Consider the following 22,133-nt stretch of genomic DNA (forward strand, 5'->3'; position numbering starts at 1 on the left):
GGTGACCTAACAGAGCCAGATGTTTTTGAATTACAGTAGCTACTGTAATTAGGGGGCGACAAATTGAGCAAAAATGGCTCATTAGTAGCCAAAATGCCTCAGCACAGGTTCAGCACCATGGAGAGCTCCAGAGTGGAGCAGCACACAGGTGGGCAGAGTTGGAATCAGCCAGTGAAGTGGACTCTATGAAGAGAGAGGAGAGGCTGCATGCCAACTCTGTGAGTGAGGCCTGACTACATGGCCGGTCACACAGGGACGTGTGGTGTATACGTGTCATATCTAAATGGCAGCAGCAGCAGTTATTAGATCAAGCTCAATGTGTCACAACATGACTTTAAATCAGGGGTGGGCAACTATTTTTCATGGGGGGCCACATGAGAAACCCAGATTGTTGCCGGGGGCCGAACAAATATTGTCATGCCTTAACCCATGGATGGGCAACTTTGATGATAGAGAGGGCCACAAAAAATGTCCTCGCTACCATATTTTGCTGAGGGCTGAACGGCGCCAGCACGAAAAATTTGGGGCATTTGAAGCCAGGTTTAGAGGAATAACTCATTTTAAATTAACAGTTGTGATGTCATTATTCAGTCTTAACCACCAATATTTGATCCTTTTCCTCACTCACTCCTATGTCACCACCTGCTCTCCCTGCAGGGCTTGAAATTAACTTTTTTCACCACCTGCCAATATGGCTGCTAGATTTTAAAGTTACCAGCCAATTAGAATTTCCACTAGCCGAAATGTTTTTCTTGAAATAAACCAGAATATGAGTGGGTTAATTTAAGCATAAGTATCAGTAAGTGGCCCGGGATTCTCAAAGCCTGTGTTGAGGGTCACACAAGAACAAAAAGAAGCTAAATAAATCCAAAACCAACAAGTTAATTATTTAAATTTCAACTTCAATGTAGAACTGTCATTTCTTACACATGAGATTACTTTTAGCCTTTTAATCATAAATATTATTGAAAGATATTCCATATTTCAGACTGAAATGCTATAACAGAAGAGTATTGCCCAGAATGACATGAACATTTGGACACTTATTCAGCGGGTATATTGCATGTTGCACTGTAAAAAAAAAATCTTTTTTTTTTGCAATTCCATCGCGGGCCACACAGGGGGCGCCCGCGGGCCGCATACGGCCCGCGGGCCATATGTTGCCCATGTATGCTTTAAATGAAGCATTGTGGTGCTACACACACGTCCCGGCCTACAAAATATATTCTGCACATGTGAGGGAACATGCTTGTTGGTAGGTACAGAGTAAATAAACCCCAGTAAAAAAAATCACATCACATTTTCATTTTTATTTTCAGTGAAAATGAAATACAAAAATGACCATTCCCACTAAAATCATATCATATATCTGTGTGTATAATCGCAATATGATCTTTTTGGCATATCGTGCAGTCCTAGTGTGTGTGTGTGTGTGTGTGTGTGTGTGTGTGTGTGTGTGTGTGTGTATGTGTGTGCGCCTGCACGCATGTGTTTGTGAGTGTGAGAGAGAGAGAGCTGTATGTGTTATGTGATTGTACCATTGTGCTCTCAGCAGAAATCAATGTTTGCAGTGTGTGTGTCTGTGTGTAGTGTGTGTAGTCTGTGTGTAGTGTGTGTGTGTGTGTGTGTGTGTCTGTGTGTAGTGTGTGTAGTCTGTGTGTAGTGTGTGTGTGTGTGTGTCTGTGTGTAGTGTGAGTAGTCTGTGTGTAGTGTGTGTGTCTGTGTGTACGTGTGTGTCTGTGTGTAGTGTGTGTGTGTGTGTGTGTGTGTCTGTGTGTGTGGGTGTGTGTGTCTGTGTGTGTGTGTGTGTGTGTGTGTGTGTGTGTGTGTGTGTGTGTGTGTGTGGTGTGTGTGTGTGGGGGTTGTGTAATAGGCGGTTGCCACATTGTGGGGTCCTGATGAGTAGCTATAGGGGAGAAGAATCATCACTGATGGCGGTAATTAGGGACACTTAATACTGTGTGTGTGTGTGTGTGTGTGTGTGTGTGTGCGTGCGTGCGTGCGTGCGTGCGTGCGTGTGTGTGTGTGTGTGTACTGTACACAATGTATATCTCAGTTTTTTTCTACAGAGTGGGCTCATTTGTAAGTCAAAGCCACATGCGAGATGTCACAAGCACTTTTATTCAAACAAGATACTGTAGGGCTGAGCGATATGGACAAAATGAAATATCACTATATCTTTGACCAAATACCTCGATATCGATATTGCAACAATATTGTAGAGATGACTGTTAGTGCTTTCACCAAATATTAACACAATGAGACCTTTGATCAAATAATCATCAGTAATGTGGATCTAATGACTAAATGGATAAAGGCAAATAATAGAACAGTTAGAACAGTGTGGCATCACTTTACTGTAACGCAGCCTTTAACACCAGGGAAAGACAACACTTATGCTATATCACCATATTATAAAACGGCTCTCTCAAATCAAGCAATCTGATTGGTTCACACAGCCATTGTATAAATCCAGTAACCCACTCTCATAACCCATGGCCATGGGTTATTGGTTGCCATGGCAACTCTCTTACTAAAAGGCTTTGGTTACCTCAAATGACAATGTAGAAAAAACAAATGGCGGAGACAGCTGTCAGATCCTTGTGAATCGATCTTCGTGTCGGGATCGGCGTCGGAAGACATGTGGATCTATTCGCGGATAGTTGAGGGCCACGGGAAACTTGGTAAGTCTTGAGAAGCTGGGGTGTTGTGGAACTTGATAGCTGAGTCTGCACTGTTCGAGGTTGGGAACGGCTGCAGAGGTTGCATGTTGCAGGTTGCAGAGGTTGCAGAGGTTGATGTGATCCTAGTTTAGTTTATGAATCACTCGCGAGAGCCTGCCGGAACGGGCCTTTATAGATCCGAACATGACACCACCTGTGCTATGACATCACTACCGTTATGACATCACCAGCGAAAGGCATGAAAGACACTTATGAATCATGACATCATCAGTGATCGATGACATCATAGTAGGAATGACGACGTCAAAGTAGGAATGATGACGTCATCCTAACAGTACCCTCCCCTCAACGGACGCCACCTGGCGTCCAATGAGGCCATCAAGGATGGCATCTGGGAGACAAAAAATCTGCAGGTTCTGGTGGAGGTGCTCTTCAGCAGGTGGTTAGACGCAGGTGGTTAGACCCCAAAGGGGGTGTAGGAGAGTGAGGTGCTCTTCAGCAGGTGGTTAGATGCAGGTGGTTAGACCCCAAAGGGGGTGTAGGAGAGTGAGGTGCTCTTCAGCAGGTGGTTAGATGCAGGTGGTCAGACCCCAAAGGGGGTGTAGGACAGTGGAGGTGCTCCTCCCTAATACTGGATATCGAAGCCATAGATAGACCGATACGTAGACAGAACTTCTACCGGGTCCGGTGGATCCTCTGGGGCCGGCCATCCCCCGGGGCACGATCCAAACACGGGAGGCTGGAGACCATCAAAAGGGTGAAATGCCGCCGTCTCCGAAGGCAGAGCCACAGGGGGATCTGACTCAGCGAGGCCTGCCCTCCCGACCTGTAGTTTGGGGAGGTCACCCACCGTCTCCTCCTTTAAACGCCTCTTATTTCTTCTTGCTCTTGACCGAGGGCTGACGACACTACGGGGACCTCCCAGCACGAAGCTGGAACCTACGTGTGGGTCAAGGACAGGAATTGGCTGCTGCTGAGGTACGGGTTCAGACTCGGCGAGGGGAAGGTCCACAGGTTGTGCCTCAGCACCAGCAGACTCGGAGGGCCCCTGCGGGGGAACGGAGCTGATCTGTGGGCAGTGATTGAACTTCTCAATGAGACGATCGACAGTCCTCTCCAACTCCTTAACCCTCTTGGAGACACACTGCCACTCCTGGGTCCTGCAGGGGACGCTGCCCAACCATACAGATTTCGGGGCTGGACACGTAGAGTCTTGATCCACTGAGAGCACCACGGTCCGGCGAGCGGTGGGACCACTTACTGGACGCCGGGAGCAGGAGGAGAGGTAATGCCCGGCTCGACCACAGTACAGGCAGCTCCGGGTGTCCAAACGGCGCTGCCTCTCCTCTGGTGTGATGTGAACCCTGCCGGTCAGATCACGGTACAGATGGCTGGGACTCAAATGTGGCTGCCCCTGCTCTGGAATGACGCGAACTCCCCCCCAGAATATGCGCTTAGCAGCTGGAGGCGGCCGAGAGGCAGAGCTAGAAGCAACGGCCGCTGTGGCCCGGGGGGTAGCAGGTCTGGAAACCTCCGGAACGACGCTGCGCTCGGAAGCTGGGGCAGGAGGGGCAGAAGGCTGCGGAATGACACCCTCAGGAGGGTTTAGTCCGTCGAGACGATCTAGCCGTTTTACCAGGAGGGCGTACCGATCCTCGGCCTTGGAAACCAGAGCCTGGATTGGTCTTTCCTGGTCGGCGTGCCGATCAGCGGCTTCGGAAGTCAGAGCCTGGTTTGCCTTGAGAGCCAGAGCCTGGATTGCTTCTTCCTGGTGGGCAATCAGGCGCTTAATTATTATCGGCAAGTCTCCGAACGTGATAGGACGAGTGGAGACATCAGGATGAGTGGAGATATCCAGCTGACCGCCTGGTGGGTCAGCTGAAGCGACCGGCCGGGTAACTGGCCTCTCGGGGGCTTCCTCCTTGATTGGGGTACCCGCTAAATCCATTTCAGGGTGATTCATACTGTCGGGATCGGCGTCGGAAGACATGTGGATCTATTCGCGGATAGTTGAGGGCCACGGGAAACTTGGTAAGTCTTGAGAAGCTGGGGTGTTGTGGAACTTGATAGCTGAGTCTGCACTGTTCGAGGTTGGGAACGGCTGCAGAGGTTGCATGTTGCAGGTTGCAGAGGTTGCAGAGGTTGATGTGATCCTAGTTTAGTTTATGAATCACTCGCGAGAGCCTGCCGGAACGGGCCTTTATAGATCCGAACATGACACCACCTGTGCTATGACATCACTACCGTTATGACATCACCAGCGAAAGGCATGAAAGACACTTATGAATCATGACATCATCAGTGATCGATGACATCATAGTAGGAATGACGACGTCAAAGTAGGAATGATGACGTCATCCTAACACTTCGCTTATAACTTTACTAATACTTCGCAGAAAATTATGTTTTGTACAAGAATAGACGCGGGCTAATGTCTTCTTTGCAAAAAAAATGCTGTTAACCCCGCATTTAACCCCGTAACGTTAGTTGGTGTCGGGCTTTGCAGAAAGCTCTCAGCTTCTCAGCAAGCGCTGAGAATGCAGCGCTGCGCTCGAGCTGCATGTCGGGCTTTCCAGAAAGCTCTCAGCTTCTCAGCAAGCGCCAGGATTGGCCAATGTCAACTTCAGTCTCCAGAACGATCCAATCAAATCACCCGCACGTTCTTGCGGTCCCGCCTTACAGTAGTGTTTCAACTGACTCTACCAGAATGCCATGCCAGTCGGACTTATAGTATTATTATTATTATTATATTATCATACTTGGAAACCGTTTTATAAAAGCAATATAGCACTCGAGCGGCGTGTGTTGTGGCATATATCCCGCTGCTCAGCAGTTATCCCACTCGGCCTGCAGCCTCGTGGGATAACAGCTGATCAGCGGGATATATTTGCCAAAACACACATGCTATATTGCTTAAATATAATATCCAAAATCTAACACGATATCTAGTCTCATATATTGATATAATATATCAAAATCTAAGACACTATCCAGTCTCATATGTTGATATAATATATCAACATCTAAGACACTATCCAGTCTCATATATTGATATAATATATCAAAATCTAAGACACTATCCAGTCTCATATATTGATATAATATATCAAAATCTAAGACACTATCCAGTCTCATATATTGATATAATATATCAAAATCTAAGACACTATCCAGTCTCATATATTGATATAATATATCAAAATCTAAGACACTATCCAGTCTCATATATTGATATAATATATCAAAATCTAAGACACTATCCAGTCTCATATATTGATATAATATATCAAAATCTAAGACACTATCCAGTCTCATATATTGATATAATATATCAAAATCTAAGACACTATCCAGTCTCATATCACATATCACATATTATATATATGGGGGCGGCTTTAGCTCAGGAGGTAGAGCGGGTCGGCCAATGACGCAAGGGTTGGCGGCTCGATCCCCGCTCCCTCCCAGCTGCTGTCGTTGTGTCCTTGGGCAAGACACTTAACCCTCCTTGCTCCCGATGGTGTGTAGGCACCCTGCGTGGCAGCCTGCCGCCATCGGTGTATGAATGGGTGAATGTAGACTATCTACTAGGGGTGTCACAATATATCGTCCCACGAAATTTCGCGATAGTAAAACGTCACGATATGTATCGTTGAGATGAAATCTCATATCGCAAAAAAAAAAAAAAAAAAAAAAAAAAATCCAAAAAATAGTCTCTGAAGAGACACATGAGAAGTTATACAGGAGAGAAACCATTCAATTGAGTTTCTGGCAAAACTGTTTACTTGACAGGAAAAACTGAAGATGCATAAAAAATAGATTAAGGTCTTGTTGTTTGAGTTTGAAGAAAAACTGAAGATGCATAATGAGAATTTATACTGCTGAGAAACCTTTTAGTTCAAAGTCAATCTAAGTGACGGTGTAACTCATTCTATTTCAAGATAAGCCTTATCTCCAATCTCATGTTTTTTCTAGTTGTTATTGTAATAACAATTTCCCACAACAGCATGTTTTGTATTTGTGCATTTCAAATAAAATACTACTTTTCCAGTCATATATTGTCATTATTCAAGTTTAAAAAAATATTGTTAAAATCGTATCGTATCGTATCGTTATCGTGAACCCAGTATCGTGATACGTATCGTATCGTGAACTGAGTGTATCGTGACACCCCTACTATCTACTGATTGTAAAGCGCTTTGGATAAAAGCGCTATATAAATGCAGGCCATATTATATCAATATTATTGATATAATATATAGCCTAAGTGGGACCTTACATATAGAGCTTGCTGTCTTGGTCTTCAAGCCAGTAGACTATTGTTTTAGCATAATCCATTTCTGTGTGTTTCGTGTGTGTGTGTGTGTGTGTGTGTGTGTGTGTGTGTGTGTGTGTGTGTGCCAGGTGAGTGTGTGGAGGGCCTGTCAGAGGAGGATGTGGTGCTGTTACACTCGTGTCGGCAGTGGACCACGGTGACGGCCCACAGCTTAGAGGAGGGACACTACGTCATCGGACCCAAGATAGACATCCCTCTGCAATACCAGGGTGAGCGAGCACACACACACACACACACACACACACACACACACACACACATGAATGAACACACACACATGAATGAACACACACACACACACACACACACACACATGAATGAACACGCACGCACGCACACACACACACACACACACACACACACACACACACACACACACACACACACACACACACACATGAATGAACACACACACAAATATGGGGCCAATATTGTCCTTTTATGAAATATCAGTCATGTCCTCTCTGAGCACAGTAACAAAAAACATGATGTAAAACCTTCAGTGAAATTATATTTTCTCTATATTCATTTAGCTCATTGTTTAAAGGATAAGATCACCCAAAAATTACAATTCTGTCATTTGATCTATTCACCCCCAAAACCTCCCCTTCCCCTTCCATCGGCATGGGGGTGAGTAGATGACTGAATTTTCATTTGTGGTTGACATTTTCTTTTAATAATGTTCCTTTTGTTAATTAATTAATTAATTTAAAAGCAGCAATGTAAAAGCTTGATTATGGGCGCCCGAGAGCTGGTGGAGAAGGGACAGAAGGCAGGGAAACAGTGGATGGATAAATCCAGAAGGAGGCGGTAATGCAACATAAAGGATGCCAACTTGCCCTAAAACACCACAGAAGAAGAAGAAGCTTGACTATGTGATATTGTCAGCGTCCACACCGAGTCCATATGCATAATTAGATCCATATCAGTATTGGCCTTCAGTTCAGCCAGCCCGCCCAACGTCACCTCACCCGACTCGCGCCCATTGACGCGGCGTCTTGCTGCTCAATGGGGTCTAGACAGTGTGATGACCTCACCTCACCGGAGCTCATCCTCACGTTCCCCTTCACTCCACTCACATCCTCCCCTCTGTAACAGGATCTTAACAGGCTGCTTCCTCCTCTGATGGAGCACTGATGTCACCTCCCCCCCGCCGACGCCTCTCCACCTCCCTATCAGAAGAGTGAGGGGGGGGGTTAGGATGATGACATCATCGTCATTTTGGTCATTTCAGCGTTTCATGTTTGAGGTGTTTAGCTGAGGCATTTATCCTGTGTGATGGAGACTGAAGCTGTAGCAGCTTGCAGTAAGGAATGGAAAGTTCACTGGGTCAGACAAAACTCTGGCTGACCAACGCGGGCCCACACGCTCAGCTTGTTTTGGCCCCTCCATGGGTTTTGAAAGGAAGAGAAATCCCAGCCAATATGACTGTCTTTCAGAGGCTGTGGCGGGCTCATTTTTAAAGCTAGCTTGATGATACTTTTACTGTACCATATGAAACTAGAAGAGCTGTTTTACATTTAGAATGTAAATTGTCTATGAAATAATATGCTTTAATGTGATTTCACATAACATCAACATTTATTCTTGGCCCACGGCCATCCATCCAGATTAATTTTAGTCCTTCATAAGAAAGATTTTGGGCACCTCTCTGCGCCTTAGGATATTTATATATTTGCACAATAGAGATGTGATAGGTGAAGAAAGAAGAGCCAGGGAGAAAAACAACAGTTTTTCAGATAGCTTTTTTGTTTTGTTTCTAGAAAAGGAGTTTACATTTCACATTTCACATTCATCTACATTCTAGTCTCGCTGGCCAGACTCCTCTCCCTTCCGTCCGAGGAGTCTGGCGCCGCAGGTCTCCATAACTGGGATAAACCCTCCCCTGCTCTACTCTGCTCTCCCATTGGAGGCGTCGGTTTCAGACGCTGCCGGATTTCCGCTCCCCGCTTAAGAAGCTCTGTCATTGGCTCCGACCATGTCAATCAAAGTGGCTTCCGCTCCCTCCTCCCTGTGTGTCACTGTAAATAGTCCCCTGCCGCCTCAGGGAAAACGACAACGCTAACTAGCTAGCAAGCTAACGGCAGAAACCTACACGCTAGCTCGTTGCTACACGCTGAAAACGGCAAGTTGGATTGTTTGAAACTATTTTCCAAGAGCACTGCCGCTAAGCGCCGCCCATCGCAATCCCACTATGAAGACCTGTGGCACCAGACTCCTCGGACGGAAGGGAGAGGAGGCTGGCCAGCGAGACCATCTACATTCTGTCCTTGGCTTAACTTCTAGTCATTGAAATCCTAGTGAAATCTATCTTGTCTAGCCGCCGCCGACAAGGCCCCAAGTGGAGGCTGACGTTGTAGCATGGTTCCAGCTTAAATGTTTCAGAATGTTACAACAGCTGTCTCAGTGTAACAGAGTAACAGTTTGTAGTTTTAAGGTAGACACAACTCTCTCTCTCTCTCTCTCTCTGTTGCGCTTCTTTTATTGAGTCAGTTTTAACATGTTCTTCTCTTTGCTTGCTTTGGCAATCTTAGCCTGAAGAACAGGAATACAGTCAGCAATAATAACTGGCACCAATCCAAATAATCTCCTCCTCTACGTGTGTCACCAAATAATTAGGGATGCACGATATGGATTTTTAGAGCTGATACGATAACCGATAAATATATTATTCTCGGCCGATAACTGATACGATATAACCGATAATTATTATAATAAAAATAGATATATCATTTTTTGTTTTTGTTTTTAACCTGTATTTTATGCACACCTGGGGTTAAAAAAGGGTTAGGGTAGATGTATGGATGTAGTGAGCATAGCTCTGACCTAACCAAATCTAACTGACATCACTGTGAACGCAAAACAAAGAAAACTTCTGATAACCCTAACCCATACTCTCCTTTGTGTAATTATAAAAAAAAACGAAAAACATATTTTTTCACTAATCAACCTATTCTCTCTAATTGCGCGATTTCTACTTGCCGAGATTGTACTAAAATTACTAGCGGGTGACACATATGATTGTTTAATAAAGTGTATCACTTGATTATAGTCAATACAAAAATAATGGCTTTTATAGAACGGAAAGCCAATCTGCAGATAAAACACAATGACAGAAGGCATAGTAATTTAGACTCTTATTGTCATGTTACTGATCTGTTCAAATTTTGCATTGGTTCCAGTTCTCAGTGAATTGTAGCCTGGGCCCAATGAATGGGGCATGCATATATACAGTCGATGGGCAGGCACTATAAACCATCTGTGTCGTTTCACTTTTTACTGAAAAATGCTGCCACCAGATTAAAGAAAAGACACTATGTGATGTTGACTGACTGATGCTTTTTATGTAGCCTAATGTGCGCGACTGTGCCTTTGTTTTCATTATTGGCTCTGTTAGATGGCTCTGTCCAGCAGCTAACGCTAACTAGCGCGGTTAGCTTAACGTTAGCGAGTGGTTTTTTGGAGCTAAATACACAATCCCTGGATGTTTCATTTCGGGTAAAGGGGTTTCCATTAGTTTCTATAAGTTTACGCCAGCTCTGTGTATTACCGTAAGTGCTTTTGTGGGGCTGTTTGATCACAAGCCACAGACTGTAAATGTCACAGTTTGTCTGCCAAGCGGACGAGCCTGCAGGGTAGGCCGCGCTACGAGCTAATGCTAATAAAACTCGCTAACAAAAACAACAAACATATCCGCTGCATCATCGCCAGCTTTGGTTTAACGTAATGCCAGCTTAGAGGTTTCCCCTTCTCTCTGAACCTATGTGGGACATGGATTGCAAATTACAGTAGCTTTCTGATCATTCTGAAACTGAAAAACAGCAACACACTACACATTGGCAGCAGTCATGTTTGCGTCGCAGCTGTGATGTCACAAGTGTGCGACAACAAAAGCTCCGCTTCCGAGGCAAAAAATAAAGCATGATTATTATCGGATAATTTATCGGAAAAAGGCCATTATCGGAATAATAAATAATAATGCAAAATGGCCATATCGGCCGATAATTTATCGGTCCGATAATTATCGTGCATCCCTACAAATAATCTCCTCCACCTGTACAACGTGTGTCACCAAATAATCTCCTCCACCTGTACAACGTGTGTCACCAAATAATCTCCTCCACCTGTACCTGGGATGATGGGGATGGTCGTACCAAATGATGCTGATGTTGCTGCAGCAGCACGATCATGTTTGCTCTGTAGTGTCGATGATGCACTGATGTACTCTCTATTTATATGTTGGTGTCATTATTGCTGCTTTTACTCTGCTGGCTGCCAGACAAACTGCTCCTCAGGGATAATAAAAACTTATTTACTCTGTACTCAAGAGTCTTATAGGAGCTGTTTTAGTGTAACAGAAGTCTAATAAATATTTGAGTGTAATAATAATAATTAATAATACTAATAATAATGAATGATGATGATGATGATGATGATAATGATAATGATATAATATAATATAATGTAGTAGTCGTCAATTATACAGTAAATATGTAATCAATCAAACTGCATCAACTGACTGAACCACATCTGATGAATATGAAAAATGAAATGAAACGGTCTTTATCACACACACACACACACACACACACACACACACACACACACACACACACACACACCATGCATGCACAGTAGCCAGTACACACACACGCGCAATTGGAGGCACTGGGGATATTTGTCCTCCGCGCTTGACCCATCCTAGCTTGTCCTCCTCCATGGTTCAGGACAGGAGCAGTGGGCAGCTGCAGTGAAGAGCCCGGGGACCAACTTCTTCCAACCGCCGCTGGTCAGACGACCATCTTCTCCATGTTTTTAGTGGGGGTTATATATGGAGGAAACTCCAGGGCAGCACGGGGAGAACATGCAAACTCCACACAGAGAGGCCCTTTAGACGAGATAGCTCACCTGGACACCAGGCACCGAAGGCATACCCCCCTCTAGTGTTAACAGTGTCCCAGGTGAGAATCGAACCCAGGACCTTCTTGTTGTGAGGCGAGAGTGCGAGGCACGAAACCACTGCGCCACCGTGCCCCTATATACTGTATATCCACATGATATATTACCAAGCCGGTAAATCGGTCTAACACTAGACCAAATAATCCGTAAATGTGACTTTTATATCTTTGTAGAATTACTACTTGTATATTTTTACGTTTCCTTTTAAGATGACCTTTATGTCTCTTTTAAGGATGCCAGGTGAGTCATTGAATCAGAGGCCATCGCCCATGAGCTAATGTCTGCGTGATGACTTCATCCAGGAAGTCTAAATACGCTTAGCAAGAGAGCAATATAGGTTTCCCCTGAGGACCAACAACAGGATGCTCCGTCCTTCTCACCCCCTCCTCTCTATCTCTTCTTCTCTCCATAGTTGAGGATGACTGAAGGGTAGAGGACAAGAAGGCTGAATGATCCCTTGTCATGAATGTCTTGCAGGGAAGCAAACGGCGCTAGGTACCCTTGCTATGTGGAGCTAGCATCATGTGGAGATAGCATCACGTGGAGCTAGCATCACGTGGAGATAGCATCACGTGGAGCTAGCATCACGTGGAGATAGCATCACGTGGAGATAGCATCACGTGGAGATAGCATCACGTGGAGATAGCTAGCATCACGTGGAGCTAGCATCATGTGGAGATAGCATCACGTGGAGCTAGCATCACGTGGAGATAGCATCACGTGGAGCTAGCATCACGTGGAGATAGCATCACGTGGAGCTAGCTAGCATCACGTGGAGCTAGCTAGCATCACGTGGAGATAGCATCACGTGGAGCTAGCATCACGTGGAGATAGCATCACGTGGAGCTAGCATCACGTGGAGATAGCATCCAAAGCCAACCAAAAGCTACAGACTCTGTGATGCAGTTTTTATTTCCTGGAACTGTATTTTCATGGGAGTCTCTCTGTTGTATTCTGAAGCGTTGGCAACATGTGGGGCCTTGCTAATAATCCTAGTACTTAATGCTTTGCAGGATGCAGGCTGGAGGTTTTCCCTCAGTCTAGAGCGAGTGCAAAACACACATAGCACACATAGGAAGTGTTGCGCCGACTGACCACACACAGCGTGGGACAACGAGATGGCGCGAGGCGCTGGCGGTGGAAATAGGACAGTGGCGTGAAGTGTTGCAGGGCCGCCACCAGTGTGGGCTTCTACATCAAAACTAATGGCTGTTTTGATGTGCGCCGTACGCCGTCCATGTGTTTCAAACTTTAATCGGTTCGTCGATTACAGAAAATGAATCACCCACAATTTTTATAATGAATTAATTGTTTCGACTATTTTTTAAGAAAAGATAAATACAATTCGTTACAGCTTCTTAAATGTGAATATTTCCTGGTTTCTTTTAGAACGACAGTAAAATGATTCTCTTTGTGTCGTGGACAAGAGAAAACATTTGAGGATCTTGGGCTTTGGGGGAAAAAGTGATCGACATTTTTCACCATTTTGTGACATTTTACAGACCAAACCACTTCGATTACTTGAGAAAATACTCCACATATTATTAATAGATAATAAAAATTATTGTTAGATGCAGCCCTACCTCAGTCCTAAACCAGAGTTTATTAATTTATTCTTTTTTATTTTTTTATTTTTTTATTTTAAGTTTTTTTTTCAGATCTGGGGAGAACCATAGACTAGCACCATGCTTCCTCCGACACATGCGCAGTAGCCAGCCGCTTCTTTTCACCTGACAGCGGGGAGCTTCACCGGTAGGACGTAGCACGTGGGAGGATCACGCTATTCCCACCAGTTCCTTTCCACCCCGACCAGGCGCCCCGTCCGACCAGAGGAGGCGCTACTGCAGCAACCAGGACACATACCCCCCAATCCGGCTTCCCACCCTCAGGCACAGCCAATCGTGCCTGTACGGACGCCCGACCAAGCCGGAAGTAACACGTGGATGCGAACCTGCGACCCTCGTGTTGGTAGGCAGGGAATCTACCGCTACACTACCCAGAGTTTATTTGAGTGGTAAACCCTATTTCATTTCAAGCTCGTCCTCACTCTGTCACATGTCTGTTTGGGGGGAGGGGCTTTGTTGAAAAGTGGTACTTGCTGGTATTGTTTGGAGGGCGGAAGCTCCTCATCCTCAGGGCTCTGTTTGAATTGAAAGGTGGGGGGGTGGAGGAGAGAGAGAGGGGGGAGGAGAGAAAGAGGGGAGAGGGAGGGAGAGAGAGAGAGAGAGCGAGAGAGAGGAGGGAGGGGTGGAGGAGAGAGAGGGGGGAGGAGAGAAAGAGGGGAGAGGGAGAGAGAGAGCGAGAGAGAGGAGGGAGGGGTGGAGGAGAGAGAGAGGGGGGAGGAGAGAAAGAGGGGAGAGGGAGGGAGAGAGAGAGCGAGAGAGGGAGGTGATGCAGAGGAGGAGGGGATGTGGATATTGCGGGCCTGGAGGTGCTTGTTATTCTGCTCTGCCTCCCAGACAAAAAAACTTTCTGATCTCTCCCACGCACACACACTGCGTCTTTACAGCAGCAGAGAGGAGCCATTGGAACAATAAAGGACATTTGAAATGGTTCTTTACCATTTTCCGGCGCTACATTGAACCATTTTTGTTAAGAGTGTTGTACGTCCTGCCGGTGAAGCTCCCCGCTGTCAGGTGCAAACAAGTGGCTGGCTTCTGGTTGCGCATGTGTCGGAGGAAGCATGGTGCTACTCTACGGCTCTCCCCAGATCGGCAGAGGGGGTGGGGTAGTGACCGGGGCAGCAGGGGGGAAATTGACCAAGTACAATTGGGGAGAAAATGGGGGGAAATTAGAAAAAAAGGGGGGGGAGTGTACATCATTTCCTGATCTGGAATACTTGGTTTAGAGATACAGAGAGAGAGAGAGAGAGAGAGAGAGAGAGAGAGAGACAGAGAGAGAGAGAGAGAGAGAGAGACAGAGAGAGAGAGAGAGAGAGAGAGAGAGAGACAGAGAGAGAGAGACAGAGAGAGAGAGAGAGAGACAGAGAGAGAGACAGAGAGAGAGCAGAAGCATGGAAGATTTACGGACAGAGGGGGGATGAGCGAGGAAGAGAAAGGGTGAGGAGAGAGAGTTGTGTGTGTGTGTGTGTGTGTGTGTGTGTGTGTGTGTGTGTGTGTGAGAGAGTGTGTGTGTGTGTGTTGAGTGTTTAGTGTCTCCATGGTGATGTGTCTCTGCTCTGTGTGAGAATGGGGGTCCTTTATTGGTTGCCATGCCAACCCCTGTGGGCTGTCGATTGGCCGAGGGAGAGAGAGCCAGGTCATAGGTCACAGGAGGTGTCTCTGCATTCTTCTCTTCCAAACAACTGTCTGCTGTGGATGTGTGTGTGTGTGTGTGTGTGTGTGTGTGTGTGTGTGTGTGTGTTCAAAGTAAGGTTGTAGACGCAAATAAAGAAAGACTGAAAGAAAGAAAGTGTTAACCTCTCCTCCTCTCCTCTCTTCTCCTCTCCTCTCTTCTCCTCTCCTCTCCTCTCTTCTCCTCTCCTCTCCTCTCCTCTCCTCTCTTCTCCTCTCCTCTCCTCTCTTCTCCTCTCCTCTCCTCTCCTCTCTTCTCCTCCTCCTCCTCTCCTCTCCTCTCTTCTCCTCCTCTCCTCTCCTCTCCTCTCCTCTCTTCTCCTCTCTTCTCCTCCTCTCCTCTCCTCTCCTCTCCTCTCTTCTCCTCCTCTCCTCTCCTCTCCTCTCTTCTCCTTTCTTCTCCTCCTCTCCTCTCCTCTCCTCTCCTCTCTTCTCCTCTCTTCTCCTCCTCTCCTCTCCTCTCTTCTCCTCTCTTCTCCTCCTCTCCTCTCCTCTCCTCTCCTCTCTTCTCCTCTCCTCTCCTCTCCTCTCCTCTCTTCTCCTCTCTTCTCCTCCTCTCCTCTCCTCTCCTCTCTTCTCCTCTCTTCTCCTCCTCTCCTCTCCTCTCCTCTCCTCTCCTCTCTTCTCCTCTCTTCTCCTCCTCTCCTCTCCTCTCCTCTCCTCTCTTCTCCTCCTCTCCTCTCCTCTCCTCTCTTCTCCTCCTCTCCTCTCCTCTCCTCTCTTCTCCTCTCTTCTCCTCCTCTCCTCTCCTCTCCTCTCCTCTCTTCTCCTCTCTTCTCCTCCTCTTCTCTCCTCTCTTCTCCTCTCCTCTCTTCTCCTCCTCTCCTCTCCTCTCCTCTCCTCTCCTCTCTTCTCCTCTCTTCTCCTCCTCTCCTCTCCTCTCCTCTCCTCTCTTCTCCTCCTCTCCTCTCCTCTCCTCTCTTCTCCTCCTCTCCTCTCCTCTCTTCTCCTCTCTTCTCCTCCTCTCCTCTCCTCTCTTCTCCTCTCCTCTCTTCTCCTCCTCTCCTCTCCTCTCCTCTCCTCTCCTCTCTCCTCTCCTCTCCTCTCTCTCATCTCCTCTCCTCTCTGTAGGACGGTTTAAGCTGTTAGATGAAGATCGGGACGTCAGGGATCCGGTCCAGTATTTCTCCAGTGTGGAGGAGGTTGCCGGAGTCTTCCCTGACCGAGTGTTTGTCATGGAGACCATCACGTTCAGCGTCAAGGTTAGCCCTCCGGTCGCTCCACGCTGAGGCCACGTTTACACCACAACTCTCTCTGCATAGACGTTCTGGCCTTTGGTTCAGCATTTATACTAGCCACAAATGTGACTGAAAAGGCTGTAGTGTGCAACACCACAGAATAACACCACACACCTGCGTACAAACACGTCCTTCTACATCACGGTGTAGAACAAACAAACAAAACACTCCTCTGATCACAGTACTGTATGGGTGATACACTGTTGCAGATGTTGGACTACTATCTCTGACACTGGGGACAACTGTTTAAAAAAAATATATATATATTAAGGAATGGAAGTCCCCCTTTTCAGCCTCTTTCCAATTGTGGTTGACGGACATGATCTCTGTTATACGGATGGAGAGACTCAGGTTCCTGAGAACCAACTCACTTAGAAAATGTCTAACTATATGGGACCAGTTTTTTAGCCTACCTCGATGAGGTTAGCCTACCTCGATGAGGTTAGCCTACCTCGATGAGGTTAGTCTACCTCGATGAGGTTAGTCTACCTCGATGAGGTTAGTCTACCTCGATGAGGTTAGTCTACCTCGATGAGGTTAGTCTACCTCGATGAGGTTAGCCTACCTCGATGAGGTTAGTCTACCTCGATGAGGTTAGTCTACCTCGATGAGGTTAGCCTACCTCGATGAGGTTAGGGGCGATGGGTGACTCGCCCGGCTGGTTTCCTATAGAGCCCTTGCGTGAGATCCCAAGTACATCGCTTACAAGCACCTTACGTGGCTGGTAGCCCCATTGTAATATTGAATGTTCATTATGTACGTTATGTATGTTTTTGTTTTGTTTATTTTCTTGTGTCTGAGCCTGTCTGTTTTGTTTTGTTTGTGTTCTATAAAAAAATTAAAATAAAATATTGGAAAAAAAAACTATTATGCGCAAACTTTAATAGCGGGGACTTATCGTCCATTATGTATTTTTCGCAACAGTTATCAGACTCTAGTTTGTTGAATGTGCCATTAAGGCTATAGACGGTTTTAACTTGACAACATAAACATTATAAATGTCCCCATAGCTTACTTCCTGTTCCAGTGTTTTCCTATAGACCAAATCAGCGGGGATGTTTACATTTACTTCCGGTTACCCCTGGGTCCATACATTATAATGGCGGTGGACGGCACAAACTGACGTGTTGAAGACAAAAACAGACAAAGAAGACAAAAATGGTTCGTCCGTGTTGTGTTGTTTAATATTGATTGATTGATTGATTGATTAGTTTATTTGGTCATATTGTTCCAGAAATCAATAATCAATACAAGAATTTTCATGTATATATCATTGTAATGTAATATCATTCATAACAACACTTTCACTAACGTTAGTGGAGACCAGACTAGCTAATTTACCTGTTGGACCAGACCAGAGTAGACTTGAAGCTAAATTAAATTAACGTGGCGTCAGTAGCTCTTTCTCGCCGAGAAGAGCCTGGTGACGTGAGGTTAGTAGCTCTGTCTGTAACGTTAACAAGTCTGCAAAAAAACAGCGAGTTTGACAGACAAACAAACGTTATTAGCTAGCTAACACTACATAAAACAAACACAGAAGAAAGGCTAGATACGTCGGACAAGCATGTTTACCAACCGTTTAACCATTTAAATTGAAAGTAGTCGGCCGAAAACAACGAGAGGGTTTGACAGCATTTATTTGACAACACATTTAAACCTGCCGCCTTCCCCAAGTGGTACCCGGAAGTAAATTTGTTTACATGGTGACGTCACGGTGATTTGGTCAATACAACAGCTGACAGGAAATAAGCTACGTTTCAAACTGTTCCCATAGCAACACAATCTGTGAAAACCGTCTCTAAGCTGGTCGGATGCCCTCTGCTTTCATTGCTTCATCACTGTCTTCCACGCGTGAAGTCTCCGTTTTCACAAGAATTGCATTTTGCCACTGCACACTGCTAAGTTATCAAAGAGTTATCAAATAATGCGCATAATACGTTATCAAATAATACGTAATGCTACGTTATCAAATAATTCCACTCTGGAACCTGGTTTTAAATTTTGGGTGTTTTCAGGCCCAGATAATGCTGTTGTCATGGAAACAGAAGGCCCAAACACAACAAAAGTTTGCTGTTTGATGCAGGGAGAGTTGAAAGAGTTTCATAACAGAGACGGAGACAACAGACAAGTGACTGATAATAATGCATTGGAAAAGCTCCAACATACACAGAAAAGCAACAAGGGAAAAAGCGAGCGGTTTCTCTCAGCTCCTGACAGCATGATTTTCTGCCAGGCACTGACATTAGAATTGTTGGTGTTACAGTAGTTATTACTTACTGTAACGTTACTGTAGTACTTACTTAATGAGTAATGGTATTTGTAGAAGGCAATTCTATGAAGCAAACTAGCCTGGAGGCTCCAGGAATGATGTTTGCAGTTAGACACGCTCTGAATCGCAGTCCAAACAAAGGAGAGATCCGAGGTGATTTATAAAAATAAGCAATATTTATTTTGAAAGCAAAGTTGGCTCCTCACAGTATTACTCTTCCCAGTAATGAAGCAATAATATAATAATAACAACCTTTCTTTATGTAACATAAAGAAAAGGTGAGACAGCCTTGAAAAGACTAAAGAAGAATAAGGCCACACTGATCCTTCAGAAAACTGACTTACTGAATTACTAACGGAGAGATTTGGGCTGTTTTGGAACGTCAACGCAAAAAAACCAAACGCTCTGATTTGCGGTGAGCAATCCGTCCGTTCTGTAAAAGTTCAACTGCTTTGAACTTTCTGTCCGTCAAAAGGGAGGAAATCTGACGGAGACGGACACGTCATCAGCGCTGCCCGGACACCAGACAATTCTCAAATGATTTGAAATGAACGGAGATGGACAGACACAATGGATCAGCGTGGCCGTGTCTTAAGACAGACCCTATTTGTCACAAAAGATGCTTTACAACCGAGGAAAATAAAGAACAAATGACAAAGAACAGTGACACATTATATATAATAAAGTCCCTCCTCTTCCGGTCGGGCCCTGTGTGAACCATAAAGAATATGAATGGTGTTGAATGGCGAGAGACCATTTTTTGATCCTGTTTGAATTGTGCCGTGAGGTACACATGATGTTTGTCAATTTAAAAGATAACTAGAAAGTCACAGTTTGTCGTAAAACGGTTGCACTATGTTCACTATGTTCTAGTCCAGTCCAGTCGCGTAAGTAACCTCATAACTTTCTGTTGTGACGTACACTGTGCGAGACGAGAGATGTAGTTGATTGAGCGGTTTTATACAAAACTAAACGTTATGTTTCAGTTTTACGACAAACTTTCGGCTTACTTGACATGCAAAGTTATCTTTTAAATTGACAAAATTTACACGTGGACTTCATGTCACAATTCAAACATAACAAAAAATGTAGCGTCGCTCACCGGCGTTCACCACTATTTTTATGCCTCCGCCGGCGATAGCCAGGCCGGAGGCATTATGGATCCGGGTTGTCCGTCTGTACGTCCGTCCGTCCGTCCGATGTTCGTTAACGCGATATCTGAGGAACACCTTGACGAAATTTAATCAAATTTGCCTCAAACATCGACTTAGACTCAAGGAGGATCTGATTAGATTTTGGGGTCAAATGTCAAGGTCAATGTGAGCTCTCGAACGCCATTTTCAAGCTTGTTAACGCGATATCTCAGGAATGCCTTGACGGAATTTTATCAAACTTGACTCAAACATCGACTTGGACTCAAGGATGAACTGATTTGATTTTGGTGGTCAAAGGTCAAAGGCCAAGGTCACTGTGACCTCTCAAACGCCATTTTCAAGCTTGTTAACACGATATCTCAGGAATGCCTTTACGGAGTTTCATCAAATTTACCTCAAACATCGACTTGGACTCAAGGATGAACCGATTACATTTTGACGGTTAAAGGTCAAAGTTCAAGGTCACTGTGACCTCACACACCCAATTTCCAAGCTCTGTAACGCAACATCTCAGGAGCGCCTTGACGGAATTTCCTCCAATTTGCCTTAAATGGCGATTTGGACTCAAGAATGAACTAATGGCGGAGGCATAAATCTGCTGTGCGGTCGTTCTAGTTTTCATTTTTTCACGGCTGGTTCGTAGGTGAAGCAGGAAGTAGGCGGTCACTTTGGCTCTCTAAAAAAAGTCTTACCAAACACAGTGAAGGACGTGTACGTGTATGTAGGTTATTTATTTTTGAGCAATATGAACATTACACACTGTATATACAGTACTCAAATGTGTATGTATGTGTGTGTCTGTGTGTGTGTGTGTGTGTGTGTGCACGTGTCTGCTCGCACGCGTGCATGTGTGTGTGTGTGTGTGTGTGTGCACGTGTCTGCTCGCACGCGTGCATGTGTGTGTGTGCGTGTGTGTGTGTGCACGTGTCTGCTCGCATGAGTGCATGTGTGTGTGTGTGTGTGTGTGTGTGCACGTGTCTGCTCGCACGCGTGCATGTGTGTGTGTGTGTGTGTGTGTGTTGCAGGTGGTGTCGGGAGAGTTCAGCGAGGACAGTGAGCCCTACAGCTTCACTCTGCAGGCTGGAGATGAGCTGTCACTCATGGGGAAGGCGGAGCTTCTCTGTGCCACGCCCTCCAGGGAAAAGACGGGACTGAGCGCGCTCTTGAGACGCCTGGGAAAGACTCCCCGAAGTAAGTAAGGCCTAACCCGCACTGTCCACTTCTCTGCTTCCTGGAGCCATATTACTGTATGTTTACCCATGCCTGCTAAAGGATTTGCTAAGGGTGCGATCACATCTACATTTCATTTTCTTTTGCTCCACACCATAGTGGAACATTTTATTTTATTGCATCTTTGCATTTTGCTTGTAAACAAAAGTCACATGGACCCACAAGGAGCTTCTTTATTTGGACAGTTTGTGTAACTTCATCTAAGCATGATGGACTTGTCTTCTCGCTTTGCCATGATTGATCTCCTCTGGTATTTGTAATAGAACACCTGGGCACCCATCAAGTGGGCACCCATCAAGAAAGAATGGATGAACTTATCTCCACTCCAGTTTGCCCTCGGTTCATTCCACATGTCAACATCCATAGACCCTTTTCACGGGGGCCATTTTGTGCCGAAAAGACAGGGTAAACACAGCTGCAAGCAACACACTAATGAGGGTTTCCAACTTCCAATCATTGGAAGTTGGAAACCCTCATTAGTGTGTTGCTTGCACCTGTGTTTACCCTGTCTTTTCGGCACAAAATGGCCCCCATGAAATGGGTCTATTAACCGAACTAAAGGAGCAGACGCTCCAGAGTTCAGATAGAGACACTGCATGAAATAGGCCACGCCCATCACGGGGGAAGAGCTCCGTTCATTTCCACACCAGCGTCATTTTCCTTGAATTAAACATAGCTAAAAGCTGTTGTGTGGTGGGCAGTGTTGGGGGTAACTCATTACAAAAGTAACATATTACATGTAATATATTACTTTTAGCGGTAACTCAGTAATATAACTTATTACTTATAGGATTTCAGTAATATTATACCAGTTACTTTCTCAAGTAACTCAAGTTACAAATTGAGTTACATTTTATTAATAAGCACATACCGTATTTAAAAAAGATACAATCATTTCCTAATCAAACTTATTTGTTTTTATGCAAATAACCACTATAGATGACAATAACAAAGGAAAAGAATAACATTTAGA

The 22,133-nt window shown here is 45.3% G+C and overlaps 1 protein-coding gene across 1 annotated transcript in view; it reads left to right on the forward strand.

The window, feature by feature from the left end:
* gareml (GRB2 associated, regulator of MAPK1-like) overlaps positions 1-22,133 on the forward strand; it is a gene marked incomplete at both ends in the record, with an annotated part of 42,110 nt that overhangs the window by 11,850 nt on the left and 8,127 nt on the right. Inside the window, 3 exons of the mRNA XM_083643427.1 lie at positions 7,086-7,226; positions 16,341-16,471; positions 20,956-21,121. Coding sequence (XP_083499553.1) covers positions 7,086-7,226; positions 16,341-16,471; positions 20,956-21,121 — 438 coding nt within the window. The remainder of the gene's footprint in view (positions 1-7,085; positions 7,227-16,340; positions 16,472-20,955; positions 21,122-22,133) is intronic.

The sequence above is a fragment of the Poromitra crassiceps genome (genome assembly GCF_964638095.1).
Source record: "Poromitra crassiceps genome assembly, chromosome: 9".
NCBI classification, from domain to species: Eukaryota; Metazoa; Chordata; class Actinopteri; order Beryciformes; family Melamphaidae; genus Poromitra; species Poromitra crassiceps.